The 17279-nt window shown below is 41.6% G+C and overlaps 1 protein-coding gene across 1 annotated transcript in view; it reads left to right on the top strand.

Annotated features, from left to right (window-relative positions):
* LOC145399130 (uncharacterized) overlaps nucleotides 1–17279 on the top strand; it is a 71000-nt gene that overhangs the window by 25423 nt on the left and 28298 nt on the right. The window contains exons 5-8 of the mRNA XM_080271869.1: nucleotides 919–1080; nucleotides 7801–8351; nucleotides 13306–13422; nucleotides 14235–14368. Of these exons, the coding sequence (XP_080127995.1) occupies nucleotides 919–1080; nucleotides 7801–8351; nucleotides 13306–13422; nucleotides 14235–14368 (964 nt within the window). The remainder of the gene's footprint in view (nucleotides 1–918; nucleotides 1081–7800; nucleotides 8352–13305; nucleotides 13423–14234; nucleotides 14369–17279) is intronic.

The following is a 17279-nucleotide window of genomic DNA, read 5'->3' on the forward strand; positions in this document are numbered from 1 at the left end:
TACAGTAACTCTCAGGTATCCATCATTGTAATATCCGGCCCAGTGCTGGCTCCGCTTTATTAAAGCAACATCCGGTGAAATTATGCAGTGTCTGACGCTGAAGTGGGAGGTAACCGGCAGTTCTATGGAATATCCAGCGTTGAGGTGTATCAACCAGCTCATAAATAGTAGCTAACTGGCAGTGTATTACTGTATTATTATGCTTTATCATTTACTTCATTGTATTTTGTGCCTAATTTTCGTCTTTTACTCGTGGGAAAGTTTTTAGGGTAGAGGGTTGAGACCGATAATTACACAGTATCTTGCCTGACACCAAATATTGAGCAATATTCGATGTAGGGCTTGGCTGAATTATGCCGGATAACTGAGAGTTTACTGTACTTGGTTATTGTTTTTGGTTATTGTTTTTATCATCATCATCATCATCATTATAATTGGATCCAGTTTTGATGTCCAAGATCCAATAGATACTGAATACAGGTCTCATACCTTTGCATTACTATCACTCCAAGGTTGTACTTGGCATTGCATCCCTGAGCTACCTTTCCAGTTTCCCTTTTAAAGAACATCTTGGGTTAGCCAGAATGAAATGCCCAGGTGCATACATTGAATGAAATACAGTTAACCAAATAACATGGAAATCTTTCAATCCATGAGTTCCTTTGTAGTGTTAATTGGTGCTGACCAGCATAGACATCTGAAGATGTCACTTAGTTGTGTTAATAAAAAATTGTATACTGTATATGGATATTGGGACCTCAGTATTCACTACTGGTTTGTGATGCAAGAAGCTTTGTAGTTTCTGTTGCAAAACATAAGGAGGGAGATTGGAACTGCAGCCCTGCTCTCTTCTAATTCATGAACTAGAAATGATAAAAAGTTATGGTAATGATTATGATTTCTGCAGTGTATATGAAGCCAGCTGTATACAGCCCTTCCTCCTCCTCCTCCATTCAGAGTATTGAAATCCAGGGTGATGCAGTTGATGAGAAGAGCAGTAGTAGCTCCAGTAGTGAAATATCAGAGGTGATAACAACAGATGTTGACTCAGCTGCAGTCACCAACCTCGGTCAGAGTTATGTGAGAGAACGAATTGCATTTCTCGCAGATCAGCACTTGAGAAGGAAGAGGAAGTTGAAGGTAGGGGTATAATTTTTAAGTTGTTAGTGTACCTTGTGGTAGTAGTTTCAGGAAGCTGTTGTAGATGATCTACAGTAATTTTAATGAAAGGAGATTTGGATGAATTTTTTTTGTATTTCACACCATCCTGAAATAAGTTGCATTACTCTGTAGTATAGCCTTATTCTGTGACTTTAACCCGTACAGCGTCGCGGTGGTATATATACCACCTGAGCTCCCAGTGACTAGAGCGTCGTGGTGGTATATATACCACCTCATATTCGCGCACTTGTAGTAAGTCTTTACATGTCGTGACAGTGTGAACGCGACCTTCTATGAACACCATTGTTTCATTCCACTGTCTCACTGTACAACCTGACCCCTCCAGGCCTCCCTTACCCCCTCCTTGGCCTACCTAGGCCATCACTCTGAGTTGAGCTTTTACGCTGTCAAGATGTCTCAAGCTCGTCGTTCCGGTCTCTCCCAAGAAGAAATAGACAAAGCTCTAGATGATACTGTATCGTCTAAGATGAGTGAAAGTGTGGTATATGCTGATAGCGATGCATCATTAGTGGACAGTGATAGTGAGGTTGAGTATTTACCTCCTAATAACGAAAGTGAAACATCAGAATTTTTTGAATAGTATACTGTACTTCAAGCGTTTTGGTTGTTTATGTAAGCATTGAATACGAAAATGTAAGCCTAGAATTGTCATAACTGCATTTTTATTTTCCCCCACCAAATATACGTAAAATCTCTGAAGTCTACGGGATGGGAATGAAAAGTAAGCATTCTTATATACGAAAAAAAAAAGTATTTCCTTGTGGATTTGAGTGACTTGATCTGTGAAACTCGTTTTTTTTTTTTTTTTTTTTTTTTTTTTACCTATTTATTAGTATTCCTTTTTTCCAAATACCTTACTTTTCTGTTACAGTAACTTTTCTCTAATTTCTATACCTTTCATCTGCATTTTATGTTACATTTTTATGCCTACAATATATAATATATCAAGATATGTATATTTTGTGAATAGTTTAGTCTATTGTAAGTATTTTGGTATCTTAGACATGTGTAGTAAATGGATAAGGCTTACGAAAATCGTTGTTGACTAGCCGCGACCGAATTACGTAAGGGCTGTAAAACTCTATGGGGGGGAAAACGTAATTTTCGGCAATGCCCGACATGGGAAAAAAAAACAATCTTCGACTTGAAAACGAACGTTTCCATGAATGAAACTCATGTTTTTTCAGCATTTCTGACCCATCTAGCCAATAAATTTTTTTTCCATAGTCCCAACGCTGGGTGTGTACATACAGTATAAGCCAAATCGGCCGACGCTGTACGGGTTAAATATTGTATATGATTTTTAATTCAAGAAATGTTCCCTATTGGTACTCTTTCTCTCTTATAGCACCAACAGCAGGTTTTGAGATCTCCAGGAGTACACAGAATGAAAGTTGGGAAAAAAATAACCAACCCTTTCCCTCTTCCGGAAAACATTGGAGGTGTTCGTGAGAGCAGTGTAAATGGTCATCTTGGGAATGAGAGAGGATCTCTGTCACCATCAAAGGAAACTACCAGATGTCATCCTCCGACAGCTTCCATAGAATCCTCTTATGCCAAGGTACTGTAACTAACCCCATTTTACTCTAACTTGGCCAAAAATTTCCTTGTCTTTATTGTATATGCGGGCATATAAGTTGACATTTTAAGCACAAAAAATCTCTCTCAAAAAGTAGGGGCCGATTAACGCTAAGCATAAAGTTGTCAATACACACACACACACGAACAGCCGGAGAGAGAGGACGTCCCAGGCATCGCTCCTAACCTTGAGTAGTTTCAGGAATTTTGTCTGTCCTGTCTCCTAGGGTCTTTCTTTAAATTTAAAATAATGAAAGTTAGTAGACTACCAAAAATGTAAAGATTTGTTGGCAATAGTATACATGAATGTTTGTGGCTTATTCGGTAACAGCTGTTTAGGTACTTTACATTAAACATGGCCGAAAATGTAAACAATGAGGGAATGGAATTTCAAGGATTTGATGCTAATACTAATGTCATGGACCTGGTGAAAACATTAATTATGAGGATTAGTGAACTCGAAAAAAAAGTAGAGAATCTAGTGATAAAGGATGTGTCAGGAAGTACGGAAACCACCATACAGAGTCTAATCCAGTCCAACGAAACAGCCAATGAAGAGATTAGGAATTTGAAGAGGGAAAATGTTGAACTGAGGAGGAAACTTGAAGAGAATACTAATAAAACGGAGAAGGTGAGTAATGTATTAGAAGAACATAAGGCAAAGTGGGCACATGTAGAAGAAGAACAGAAAGAAGTGGTCAGCTTAAGAGAGATCATCCAGGAAGAAAGGGAAATGAACAAGAAAGAAATGGAAGAAAATGTAGTGAAAATATTGAAGAAAAAAGAGAAAATAGTGAGAGAAACTGTAGAAAGGAACAGATGTGTGGTAGTATTTGGAAACAGGGAAGAGGAAGAAAAGGTTAGGTTTGCAAGACTCGAGAGAGACACGAACATGGTGAGAGGAATATTAGGCAAGATTGACCCCGAAGGAGACAAGTGGGTAAAAGAAATTGAGGAAGTAAGGAGGATAGGGCCTTATAAGAAAGGGGAAACAAGACCAATGAGAGTCAAGTTTACATCAGAAAGTGTAATAAATGAGATACTTAAAGTGACCTGGAAATTAAGCAAAGAGGCGGGGATGGAAAATATTATAATAAGAAAAGATCTGAATGAAGAAGAAAGAGAAGTTTTAAAATCATTAAAGGAAGAAGTAAAGAAAAAAAAAATGATAAGAGGACAGAGGAAGAACGTAATACTTTTTTTTGGAGAGTATTGGATATGAAAGTAAGGAAATGGTATTTAAGGAAATAGAAGTGAAGGAAACTAGGGGGGATGGTTGTGAAAGATCAGAAGTTGAGGAAGTGGTACGGACAGAGAGTAGGAGAGAAGAGGGTATTAATAATGTCAAAAATAATTTGAAGGTGATATATACTAATGTTGATGGTTTCATATCGACAAGGATCGAAATTAATGATTTCTTGAGAGAACATGAACCTGATGTCATGTGCTTTGTAGAGACCAAATTAAGAGAAGATATTGATGTTCATTTGGGAGATGGTAAATACAAACTGTGGAGAAAAGACAGAAAAGAAAAAAAGGGAGGAGGAGTGATGATAGCAGTGAAGAACAACATAAATGTAGATACTGTGGAAATGGGAGAAGGCAGGGCTGAAGTGATATATATGAAATTAGAAACTGGAGAGAATGTCAAGAGAGATATGGCGGTAGTGTATGTTCCCCCAAAGACGAGAGCATGGAAGGATGACGAATACCATGAGATGTTGTCAGATATGGCTAGCTACTTGCAAAAAATAATTGAGAAAAGCAATAATATAATTTTGGTGGGTGACTTTAATTGTAAAGAGGTGAACTGGGAGGAATGGTACTCGGGAGGCGGCGAGGATTCGTGGGGCACTATGTTATTAAATATAATAATGAATAATGTGATGACGCAGTGGGTCAAAGAAGAGACACGGTTTCGAGGTGAGGACACACCAGCAAGGTTAGATTTACTGTTCACCAAAGAACCCGACGTAATAGAATCATTGGAATATCTCTGTCCTTTGGGAAAAAGTGATCACGTGGTCATTGAGTTCCAGATGTTAATAGGAAACGTCGAGCCAAGAGACGAGCTTCATAGACAGGGAAGATACAACTTTGGCAAAGCAAATTTTACAGGATTGAGAAACTTTTTTGAAAATGCGGATTGGAGAAAATTCAGAGAAACAAGAGAGATACAGAGGAAGTGGGATATCTTTCTAGACCTCTATAATTTGGGAGTGGAAAAATTTGTACCAAGAGTAAGAGGGAAAGAAAACAGGAAAAAGGAGTGGTTTAATAGAAGGTGTATGATAGCCAAAAAAGAGAGAGATAAGGCGTGGAGCAATTGGAGAAAGAGAGGTAACGACAGAACAAAGGAAGAATATAAAAGAACAAGAAACGGATACACAAGAATACGTAGGGAAGAAGAAAGGAATTTTGAAAAAGGTATAATTGACAAATGCAAGGATGAACCCAAACTGTTTTATAGATTTGTTAATGGCAAACTGAAACAAAAGGAAGGAATCACCAAGCTGAAAGGAGATGGAGAGGTCTTTAAGGATGCGGCAATGCAAGCAGAAATAATGAACAAACGTTTCCAGTCAGTTTTCACTAAAGAAAAGGAGCTTGTGGAAGGGGAGGGAGTGATTAGAAATGTTCCGGTGATGAAAGATATAAAAGTGGAGGTGCAGGAAGTGTATAAATTACTGGAAACTCAAGATGTAAGGAAAGCCCCAGGACCTGATGGAATTTCTAATTGGGTACTGAAGGAATGTAGAGAACAACTGGCGGATAAAATTCACAGCTTAATTGTATGCTCACTGGAAGAGGGGAAAGTGCCAAAAGAATGGAAGAGGGCAAATGTGGTACCAATTTACAAGGGAGGAAACAGGGAAGAACCCCTGAATTATAGACCAGTGTCTCTAACCAGCATGGTCGCAAAATTGTGTGAGAGAATCATGAAAGACAGATGGATAAAATATCTGGAAGAGATGAATATTTTGGCCGAATGTCAGTTTGGATTCAGAAGTGGAAGGTCATGTGTTTCAAACTTGTTGAGCTTTTACTCAAGAGTGATTGATGTGGTACAGGAGAGAGATGGTTGGGTGGATTGTGTGTACTTAGACTTAGAGAAGTCCTTTGACAAGGTACCTCATAAGAGACTAATGTGGAAACTAGAATATATAGGAGGACTAAAGGGGAAACTTCTGGAATGGATGAGAGACTTTTTGAGAGACAGACAAATGAGGACAGTAATAAAGGAAAAGATATCTGGATGGAGGGAAGTAACCAATGGAGTCCCTCAAGGCTCAGTGTTGGCGCCAGTAATGTTCCTTATTTACGTAAATGATATGGTAGATGGAGTGAACAGTTATGCGAGTCTGTTTGCTGATGATGTAAAGATCTTGAGGAAGATAGAGGTTGAGGATTGTAAAATACTGCAGGAGGATTTGGATAGGATACACAATTGGAGCCGGACGTGGGAAATGAAATTTAATGTAAAGAAATGTAAAATATTGGAAATGGGTAAAAGTACCAGGAGACCATCACTGAATTATTTTTTGGGTAATGAATTAATCACAAAAAGGAGAGAAGAGAAAGATTTGAGAGTGCTGGTCCAAGATAGTTTGTCACCAGAAAAGCACATTAACAAGATAGTTGGAGAGACTTATAAGCTCTTGACTAACATAAGAGTAGCATTTCATTATATGGATGAGGAAATGATGAAAAAATTGATAGTGGCCATGATCCGCCCCTGGTTAGAATATGCAGCGGTAGTGTGGTCCCCACACAAAAAGAAAGATATAAACAAGATTGAGAGAATACAAAGAACAGCAACCAAGATGGTCCCCAGTCTGACAGACCTGTCATACAGAGAGAGGCTGGAAAAACTGAATTTGCCTTCGTTAGAGGAAAGGAGAAAGAGGGGAGACATGATTGCGGTGTTCAGGACCATGGTGGGAGTAGATAAAATTGACAAAGAAGATCTGTTTGTATGGGATAAGAGAGCAACAATAGGACATGGAATGAAATTGAAAAAGTCAAGCTGCTTGAAGGATATCAAGAAATATAGCTTTCCTTACAGAAGTATAGACTTATGGAATAGCCTGGACAAAGAGATCGTCCAGTCTAAAAACTTAAACGAGTTTAAAGTTAAATTCGACTTATTGAGAAACAGCGACGGAAACCCACGAGCATAGTACATTCCGTGTATATCACAATTAGGTATATTCTTAAATATTTGGAACGACTTAGACAAAGAGGTGGTGCATGAGAAAAACATTCATGTGTGTAAATGTAGACTTGATAAATGTGGATATGGAGACAGGACAACACGAGCATTGCTCAATTCCTGTATACTACAAATAGGTAAATACAAATAGGTAAATACATGGCAGAGATGAAAATGAGGCTGTGGCATATACTGAAGGAGGGAACTGATACTACCTGCAGGCCTAGAGCCATACGGTAGCCTACTAATTCTATCATGCTTGTCTTATGCCGCAACTTTGATGACAGATCTAAGTTTTACGTACAGTACTATTGCTTGCCTGGCTAATTTTTGTAGCCGAGACAGAGTTTTAATAAAAGTAAGTCATGGTTACTGGCAATTAAGCTACCAGTGTTTACACCTAAACTTTGAGGAGTATCCTATGCCGTGTACCTTTCCATGAACGTAAACAAACACCAAATGGATAATGGCTAGTTGAGACAGTGAATCTGACATGCTATTACCATAGGCTTTCCATGGGTAGAGATGATGTGCATTTCAAACAGTTTTGCTACGGTGATTGGTTGCCATATTTTGGGGGTCGACTTATCCAGCGAATATTAGTCTAAACCAGAATTTTGCCCCAGAATTTTAGGAGTCGACCCATATTTTGGATCATCTTATATGCCAACATGCTGTATATGGTATTTTGATTATCAAGCTGTAATAGTTACAGAGGGCTTTCAATATTTGATTAATCTTACTTCGATATTTCTTACCTTGATCGGATTCGCCTGCTCGTCCAAAATTTGTGCTTGGTTTTCAAAAATCGTGCTTCGATCACTCAGGCTGGGTTGCGTGCGCAAGTCAGTGCTCATCTGTTCATCTGTCATGCCACCTACCGGCCACTTGGTGAAGCGTGCCCTCATTCAAACGTGGGAAATCTTTTTTGTGACTACAGTACCTGTTCTTCGCGCGCTTTCATTGAAAGTACAACGGAAGCTACGACCAGTGGAAGTGGCCAGAATGGTGGTGGGACAGGGGCTGGCCACGGACAAAAGCCTGAGCCCCTTAAGACTACTGTGAAGGGACAAAAATGGGAGTATCAGAAAGGAGCAAAACACAACAAGTATATGGCAGCAGATATGGAACGAGTTTTGAATATACCTGTACTGGAAAAGGCACACAAAGTGAGCGAAATTAAGCGTCTAACAGGTTTACTCCAGAGTACCATTTCTACAATGAAAAGTAAGCAGGCTGAGATTAAGAAGAACATTGTGATTGCCAAGAAAGTGTTTAGTGGGAATGAGCTTGGTCAATGCTGGCTGATCTATGACTTGTCCCATCGCAGTCGTCTAGAGGCCGCTATGGAACGTTATTTAGACAAATGGGTGCATCGGTGAGCCAAGGAGGTAGGTAGGGTAAATAGCCCTCAACTCCGTGTGCAAGTGAATATATTTTACAAGGCCATCTGTGATAAGAAGAAAATTGTTGACCCCCCCAAATTCACAGCTTCTGTTGGATGGCTCCAAAAAATCAAGAAGAGATGTGGGATAAAATATGCACAATATCAGGGAGAAGTTTCCTTTGCTGATAGTGAAGCAGCCAACAGCTATCCAGTTTATGCCAAGCAGCTGATCAAGGAAGGTAGATATAGCCCTCATCAAATATACAACTGTGATGAGACTCGGTTATTTTGGCGTCATTCCCCTAAGACAACTTATATCAATAAAACAGAAAAACAGTCACAGGGGTCAAGTTGTCCAAGGACAGGATAAGCTTGTTGTTTACCTGTAATGCCAGTGGATCCCACAAAATGAAGCCCTTAGTCATACGTAAATATAAAAAACATCAAGACTTGACAAAGCTAAATGTTTACTGGATGACAAGTGCTTCAGCTTACATGACCTCTGCCCTCTCAGTTGAATGGTTCAACACCTGCTGTGTCCCCGACACACAAAAAAATTGTCACGAGCTGAACTTAGACTTCAGAGCACTACTTTTTTTTTTTATAATGCCCCTGGGCATGTCAAGTTTTTAGTTGGCTGGCACCCCAATGTCCAGGTTGTCTTCCTTCCCCCCAACACTACCTCAAAAATTCAGTCCCTTGATCAAGAATTAATAGTCAGTGCGTAGCACCCATCTAGCAACAAACCCTCATCCATTTTCTGTCCAACTCTTCAATGCAAGAGTTAACCGTTACTCCCAGTCCTTCATTTATGCAACAAGTCTGCTCTGGAACTGTCTCCCTTTGTCTGTATTTCCTACTTCCTATAATCTCCAGTCTTTCAAACGCAGTGTGTCCAGGCATCTCGAAATGAATAGATCTTGAATTTGGCTCGCTTTTGTATTGTTTTTTTGTTTTTTTTCTTGGAAGGAATGTTTTGTGGGGTCAGCCTTTGGTTCCTTCTTTTCGCATTAAAAAAAAAAAAAAAGTATCTGCATGACAAAATGCACCATGAGACCGACAATGAGCAAGAAATTGCCGAAATTGCAGCCCAAGCATGTGAAAGTGACACCGACAATGAGGTAGACAAACCAGCGCCCTCCACCCCGTTTTCCCCAGCCCCTGTTACCAGCTCCTAAACCGACCAAGGATGTGATTTCTGTCAAGGATTTCTGGAAGAAGGTCACAGTTAAGAACGCTGTGTGGACTTTACTGTTACTGCATGGAATAATATTACACAAACTACAATTAACCATGCATGGGAAAAGCTGCTGAAGCCGGAGAAACAGACAGAATCAGGCAGAAATCTAATGCAAGGCAGACCTGCTCGCCAACACCGTAGTGTCTATTAATCAAGCACCTGGATTCTCGAGTGTAGATGAGAGCCAAGTTTTGAGGGAATTGGTTGGTGCTGAAAGTGGTGAAGGATTGGGCACTGTTGAAGATCTCATCAGAGAAGAAGAGGATACCATAACGAAGAGACTGACATGCCCCTACCGGACCCTAAACCAGCCCCACTCACTGTCCAACAACTCTCCGAGGCTCTGGGACACCTGGCGAAGGCCAGGGATATTGTCAATGGGAGGATGGACACCACCCAGATCGATAGACACTTTGACTTCATCAGTACACATTTCATGGATGTCTACAACACCAAGGTGAACAAGCAGAGGCAGACAAAAATCACCAACTTCTTCAAAGCTAGACAGAGAGTGGCCCAGGCAGTTGAAAACAACAGATGAGGCTGAAACATGACTGGTTAACCCTGATGACTAAAACACCGAATTGCCTGATGTTCTCGACTTTGAGGGGTTCGATTGTGATGACAGAGGCAGTGACAGTATCAACAGCAGTGGCCATGGTGATTGGGCCAAGGACAAGGAAGCGGGTGTTCACTCAAGCGGGGTTGGGGCGAGTGTGTGTGATGGCAGTGAGGGTGGCAGTGGTGGCTGGCAACAGTGGCTCAACCACCGTCTCGGAACCAACAGTACCACATAAGCTTCATTCTTTCTATTTTAAAGTGAGTGCAGCCTGTATTTCTTGCTTTTCTTGCTAATAGTAGGTAAATATGTACAGTACTAAATATAAGCAAATATATGGTTGTGTAATGAAGTTAAGAAGTCACTGCATGATAGTATTGTGATCCCTACCCTGACGTATGGAAGTGAGGCATGGACCTTACAAGAGGGGAACAAGTCAAGAGTGAGAGCAGTGGAAATGAGTTACTTGAGAGGAGCATGTGGAGTGACGTGGAGGGACAGGTTGACGAATGAAGAAGTGAAGGAACGCTGTGGGGTGGATGTGGATGTGGTTGAGAAGATTAGGAGAAATACACTGAGGTGGTTTGGACATGTGGAGAGAATGGAGAATGAAAGACTGACTAAGAGGGTGTATGTGGGTGAGGTGGGAGGAGGGAGAGGGAGAGGTAGACCAAGGATGAGGTGGAGGGATGGAGTTGAGAGGTATATGAGGGAGGGGGGGGTGAGTTGGGGGGAGGGTAGTCAAATGGTGGGTGACAGAGCGACTTGGAGGCGTTTTGTCTGCGGCCACCCTTTGCGGGATTAGGGTGTCGGGCTATAGATAGATAGATAGATAGTAATGATTTTGGGTGGGTATAAGTGTGTACTTAAAAGTTGATGTAGGTTGGTTGGCGACACGCCAGTCCCATTTATTTATTTTCCCTAATTTTATCAATTTGCACTTCAATAAATTACACTTTGATTGTTTTTTTCGGTACTAAAACTGATTGAAGATCGAGAGCCTCCTGTACGAAGAAGTGCTATGCCAGAGATGTAGAATTGTAGCATTGTCTTATTCTGCCACTGAGCAATGTGAAATAAACTGCAATAGGAAAAAATTTAGGCCAAGTTAAGGTAACAGTTCTGTAGTATGAAGGAGTACCAGTAACAATTGAAATATTGCTTATCATGATACTACTAATAAGGTCCATCATAGAGATGCATCTTTGAAAACAAAGTCTATTTGTGGACAAGATAAATATTAGTGTACTCTTTTTACACCAGTTTGGCATAAAATTGCAGTCTCTCCATCATGAAAAGTTAGTTGTAAGAATATATTAGTGCCAGAAGATGGTGCTAGTCATGAAGAAGTCCTGTGGAAAGAACGTATGTTAGGATGAGAAACAACTGAACTCACCGGCCTCACACTTCCAAGTGCGCGGGCTCCGTCTGCATACCGTAAGACCCTTCTGATGATGTCACCACTTGGACCGAAACAAGTGTGTGCTACACACACACTAACAGCAATATGCACTAACACTCTCGTCCTCTCTTCTTAATTTGATGAAAGATCCCAAAGATGAAACTGAATGGATTATTGGCATCCTATACACACTATGTATCCAATACATAGAGTTTTGTTTAAGCACCATTAAGACCCAGCCTGTAACCACATACAGATATGTGGTGTCCCTTGAAGTATTATAATCCTTCTAGTCCCGGCTGACTGCTGCACGCAGCCGCTCAGTCGAGGCACCTTTCTTGGTGAGACAGTCAGCCAGTTGTTGTGATATATCCACCCAAGACACTTCATCAATCTCCCCTTGCTCCAACATGTCTCGTAATACAGCAATATCAATGCGCAATCTTCTGTCTTCTACCCTCCTACAGGAGTAAAGGGCATCCACCAGACTCTTGTTATCCACGAAACACTTGATCTTGAAATCTCCACATCCAGAAACCTCACACAATATGTTGGCGAGATATACAGCAGTTTCAGCACTCTCAAGCAGTGCCAACGTTTCAGCAGATAAAGTCGATTTGACGACCCGCCTGATCTTTCTAGTCTGCCAGAATAAGGGACATCTTGCCCCACTAGCATCTCGTAGGAAGATCACAAAGCCTCCCTGAGACCCATTGCCTACAAGGTTGGCAAAAGAGGCATCTGAAAAGCACTCTATATAACATTCATCGAGTGGCCCCATTCTTGGAATGTATAGCTTCATGTTGTCAGTCTTCGCCCTTGCGATCACCTTGTTGAGCCTAAGCAAGTCTGCTACGGTAGCTCGGTTGCTAGTCATACTCAACTCACACACATCAAAGGCAATATCTGGTCGAGTATGTGTGGCAATCCAATTGAGCTTTCCAATTAACGCTCGGTACTCAGTTTTCTCAGACTCAGTCAGCTCTCCTAATTTTACTGCTGCATGATGCCTGCTCAGCGTGACTGGTTTCAAAGACGAAGCGTACTGGAACTGGCCAGGCGTTATGCTGCCATCGCTGTTGGAGACGACATTTAGACCAATGTATTTGAAAGCTTTTGATTCCGAACTGCCGATGAGGAATATTTGACTCAAACTGTTCATCACTTGCTGCTCGAACTCATGTGTACCAGCCCAAAGGAAATCATCAGCATAAATGCTTATACAGTAATGCCTTCGATCTTGCCCCTATTACTCCAAGAGAACAGTGCTGAATCCAGTGAACACTTTAGCTCAGACTCAACAACTGATCTTTAACATGCAGGTACCAGTGCCTAGCAACATCACAAAGGCCGTAAACCGTTTTCTTTAGTCTCCACAGCTTACCGTTTGCATATTCAGGCGGAGGTCGTAAATGAACAACTCACTCAGTGTCGTTACCTTGCAGATAAGCAGCTTTCACATCCATAGCGTGGCAATCCCATTGGTTGGTGGAGGCAAAAGAAAGTGCCAAACACACAGCCTCTTTTGAGTATGTAGGAGAGTCTTTCCGGAGATCTACGGTGTCTTCCTCAAATCCTCTGGCGACTAAATGGGCTTTAACAATCGGCTTCTCGTTTTTCATTTTTTCCGTCACAACCCATCGAACAGTTATGGCATCTTGCCCAACATCATCTACTTCCTCATACACGTCATTATTCTGCCAGTTTGTAATTTCTATTTCCTTGGCGCATAATACGTCCCCAGAGTTGAAAAGAACAAGCATCTCTACTTCATCATCAACTACTTCCCATGTGCTGAAATCATGTTGCAGATCCACCCAATCAATAATGCCATCAGAGTCCTTCTTCAAACTGTAGCAGTGTTTGTACTTTCCAGTGGCTTTTCCCACCTGACACACAATCCTTCCAGTCACCAACTCTCCAGTTTCTGAATGTATTCCCTTTATACGCTGACCAACAGAAACCTTGGGAGGCTCCTTAACCGGAAGAGAAACTGTGGGAGGCTGATCATTCAGAATTGCACCATTTTCCGACTCATCATCCGGTGGATAGTCATTCAATACTTGTGAAGAATCGTCATTAGGCTTCTCTTGGACTACACTGTTCTTCTCATAACTACTGACGCTGTCTCCAACTGTAGTATTTCGTTCTGGAGCACGTGCTAGACGACACACATGCACTCGCGCGTAGACACCACCGTGTCTCACCAGAATTTGTTTTCCATCTCTGCCTATTACGATTCCAGGACTATGTCATTCATGATTGTCATTTCTTTTGTAGAAGACCTCATCTCCATTTTGGATGTCGTTTAAGTCACTCGAACGTATGTTGTGCCACAGTGCCCTAGCCAAACGTTCACCCGATTCAGTCTTTATAAACTCTTGCCTTGCTAAATGAAGAGCGTTCAAATTGTCCCTCACAATTTTTGATGGTGATGTAGGTTCCAAGGCTGGAGGATCATTTGCATACACATTAGGCAGGCCAGGGTTTTGACCAAAAACAAGTTGGTTAGGAGAAAAACCTGCATAGTTGGTGAGAGCATTTCTTGCCGATACTGCCCAAGCCAAGGCCACATCCAAGTCACACTGGCTATCAACCATTATCTTCCTAACAATGTCACCAATGACTGCATCTGATGCTCATATACTCTGTTGCTCCATGGACTCTCTGCAGATGTCATCACGATCTTGATATTAAAGGCCTCTCCCAATGCTCGTATTTCAGCATTGTTGAATTCACACCCATTATCTGTGAGAATTTTTCCAGGTGCGCCAAACAGAACAATCCAGCTCTGAAATACTCCTTTGGTAATGGTGGTCGCACATTTGTCCGCAATTACTATCGCGGTGCAGTACTTGGTCGCCAAATCAACAAGGACTAAGAAATAATGCCTTCCCCAAGCATTCAAATCCATAGCTATGGCTTCGTTAAACTTAGATGCCATGGGCAAACTGACTATGGGTCGAGGCTTAGCTCTCTTGTGCCTACAACAGACTGTACATGCATCAGATACATCCTTGATAGCTTGCTCCAATTCTGAACTTTCAATTCCTGCATCTGTAATAAGTCTAATTAGTTTAACGGACGTTGGGTATCCAAATTGCCAGTGAAGCTTCGAAGCCGTTTTGTCTACATCGCCCCCAAGAGATGCCAGTGCGATCGTTTCACAAAACTCTCGGCCTAGTCACAAAGAAATTGGAAGCAAGTAATGGCCTGAAGATGAGGACTTCAAATTAACAATAGTTCCAAAAATTTTGACCTGGTCACTCTCAAAATTAATCACCATTTTTGCTTTTTTCATGGAACGTTTGCTCAGCAGCAAGGGAATATTGCAGCTCACCACATCAGTCACAATGGTTGCACGCATATTTACAATGTAGCAGGGGAGAGTAACACGTTTGAGGGAAGATACTGTGACACCATCAGCGAAAGTAAATGTTAAGGATGACTTTTCTTCTATTATAGCGTCACATTCGTAATCACTGAGCTCACTTAGATAGCAATTGATCCATTCAAGCCCACATACAGTTGTAGAACACCCTGTGTCTAGAACAGCACATCCCTTAGATTCTTCTACTAGCATCTGTAATTTTCCTCTACTAGCTGTATCTTCTGCATAGCCCATAAATAATGACAGATGCACTGTTTCATAATTTTCTTCTCGACTGCCTTTATTTTCGTATGCATCTGGACAGTCACGTGCCCAATGAAATCGAGAATCACATACTAAACACCTCGACATCTTACCATCAGGCCCGAGTGGGTTCTGCCTCCTGCCGGTGGATGAGCGTTGGGAAATTCTAGCAGACACAGTTGAACGGCCATCACCATGACCTCGATCACGTACTGCACCACCCCGAAACCTTGTCCTTCCTCGTTGAGTATTCCTAACGTAAAACGTTACCTCATCCCCGACTTCGTCACTTCAAAAATCTGGTTCACTCTTCACCTCATTGGCAGACACCGATGCATCGTTCTGCCCGCAAATTTCCCTAGCGAAAATACGATTCAGGGGAGATTTCATATTTTCGCAAGTTACCTCAGTTATCTCAGACATCACTAGTTGTTGCTTACTATCTGAAAGTTTGCATGAAGCCAGAAGCATAAAAGCCATCACAGAATTAGGTAGTTGCATGTCCTGCTTTGTAAATTCAAAATAAACATGCTCGAATTCTGCCACGAACTTACGAATGTTCATATCACCAGGTCTTCTGAAGTTGTACAATTCATGAAAAGCTGCAAACTGCCGACATCCTTTGTCCACGAGAAATAAACCGTCTAGTTTGTTCAACAAGGTCTGAACACCATTATCATCTTTCAGATCAGCAGCATCAATTTCTGAAGATGCCACCCTCTCTCTTGCTGACAATGAGAGGTGAATGGCTAGAGCTTGCTTCTTTTTTGGTAAGTCCGTCAGTTCGCACCATATGTCGATGTCCTTCTTCCAACTCTCATAGTCAGAATCATTTTCAAGTGTTGGAGGCCACTTAGTTGAGCACGACGCCATTATGCTCTAACTGCACTCTGCTACCAGTGTTAGGATGCGAAACAACTGAACTCACCGGCCTCACACTTCCAAGTGCGCGGGCTCCATATGCATACCGTAAGACCCTTCCGATGACGTCACCACTCGGACCGTAACAAGTGCGTGCGCATACACACACACTAACAGCAGTATGCACTAACATGTAGACCCCATAGTATTGTCTTCTTCTTCTGGTGAGCTGAAAAAAGTAAAAATCTGGGCCAAGTTAGAGTAAGAAGAGTATGGTATAATACAGTACAAAACTCTTCAATGCATTTACTGTTCATGATACTGTAGGCTGTTTTTTATAGGATTTTGTTATAGCTATGCTGTCCATCCACTCACTCGATGTAGTATTGCTCTCAGATGCCTGTCCTTTCCTTTTTTCCTTCCTTCCTTTCCATCCTTCCTCTTTTATCTTTTTTCCTTCATTATTTCCTTCTTTCTGTGTATGGGTTACTCTACACTGAATGACAAGCCAGGAAGCCATTTACTACACTGGGTGGTAACCATATAACCAAATTGTGGCACCTGGTGGTTTAGTGGGCATTTAAGGTGCTCCAATCGATTTGAGCCAGTACAGGTTTATATCCAGGGGATGGTTGAGGTTTATTGTTCATGTCCATTTAGGCATGAGTGAGGCTGGTCATGCTCATCTTAAATATCAGGACCAGCTTGCTGAGCCCTAGGCTTCTGTGCTCCTCATTGAGCAACACTGGATTAGATGATGAATGAATGAAATAAATCATTATGTAATGGTAGGTGGGGGCGCTCATCATCCACTCACTCAATGTAGTGCTACTCTCGGGTGTCTGCCCTGTCCTCTCCTCCATCCTTCTTTCCTTCCATCTTTGCTCCTCTTGCATTCCACGGAACGTGGAATGGTGTAAGGGGAGCAAATGATGAGTTGAAAGAGAGAGAGATTGTCCAGGTGCTTGAGGGTGCGAAAGTTGATGTATGCGGAATAACTGAAACGAAATGGATGGGTGAGAGTGTGAGAGAATGGGAGTATGGATGGAGTAATATGTGCAGGAGTAGGTGAGAATGAGAAGGCAAAAGAAGGAGTATATATAGTTGTGAGTAAAAGACGGAAGAAGAGCATAAGAGAGTATGGATCAGTTGGGTCAAGGATTGTGTGGGTAAGATTGAAAGTTGGAATACAGATGTGGGCGATTGTGTGTGTGTATGCGCCA

Source organism: Coenobita brevimanus, chromosome 47 (genome assembly GCF_032717465.1).
Source record: "Coenobita brevimanus isolate Jiangsu-jjx chromosome 47, ASM3271746v2, whole genome shotgun sequence".
NCBI lineage: Eukaryota > Metazoa > Arthropoda > Malacostraca > Decapoda > Coenobitidae > Coenobita > Coenobita brevimanus.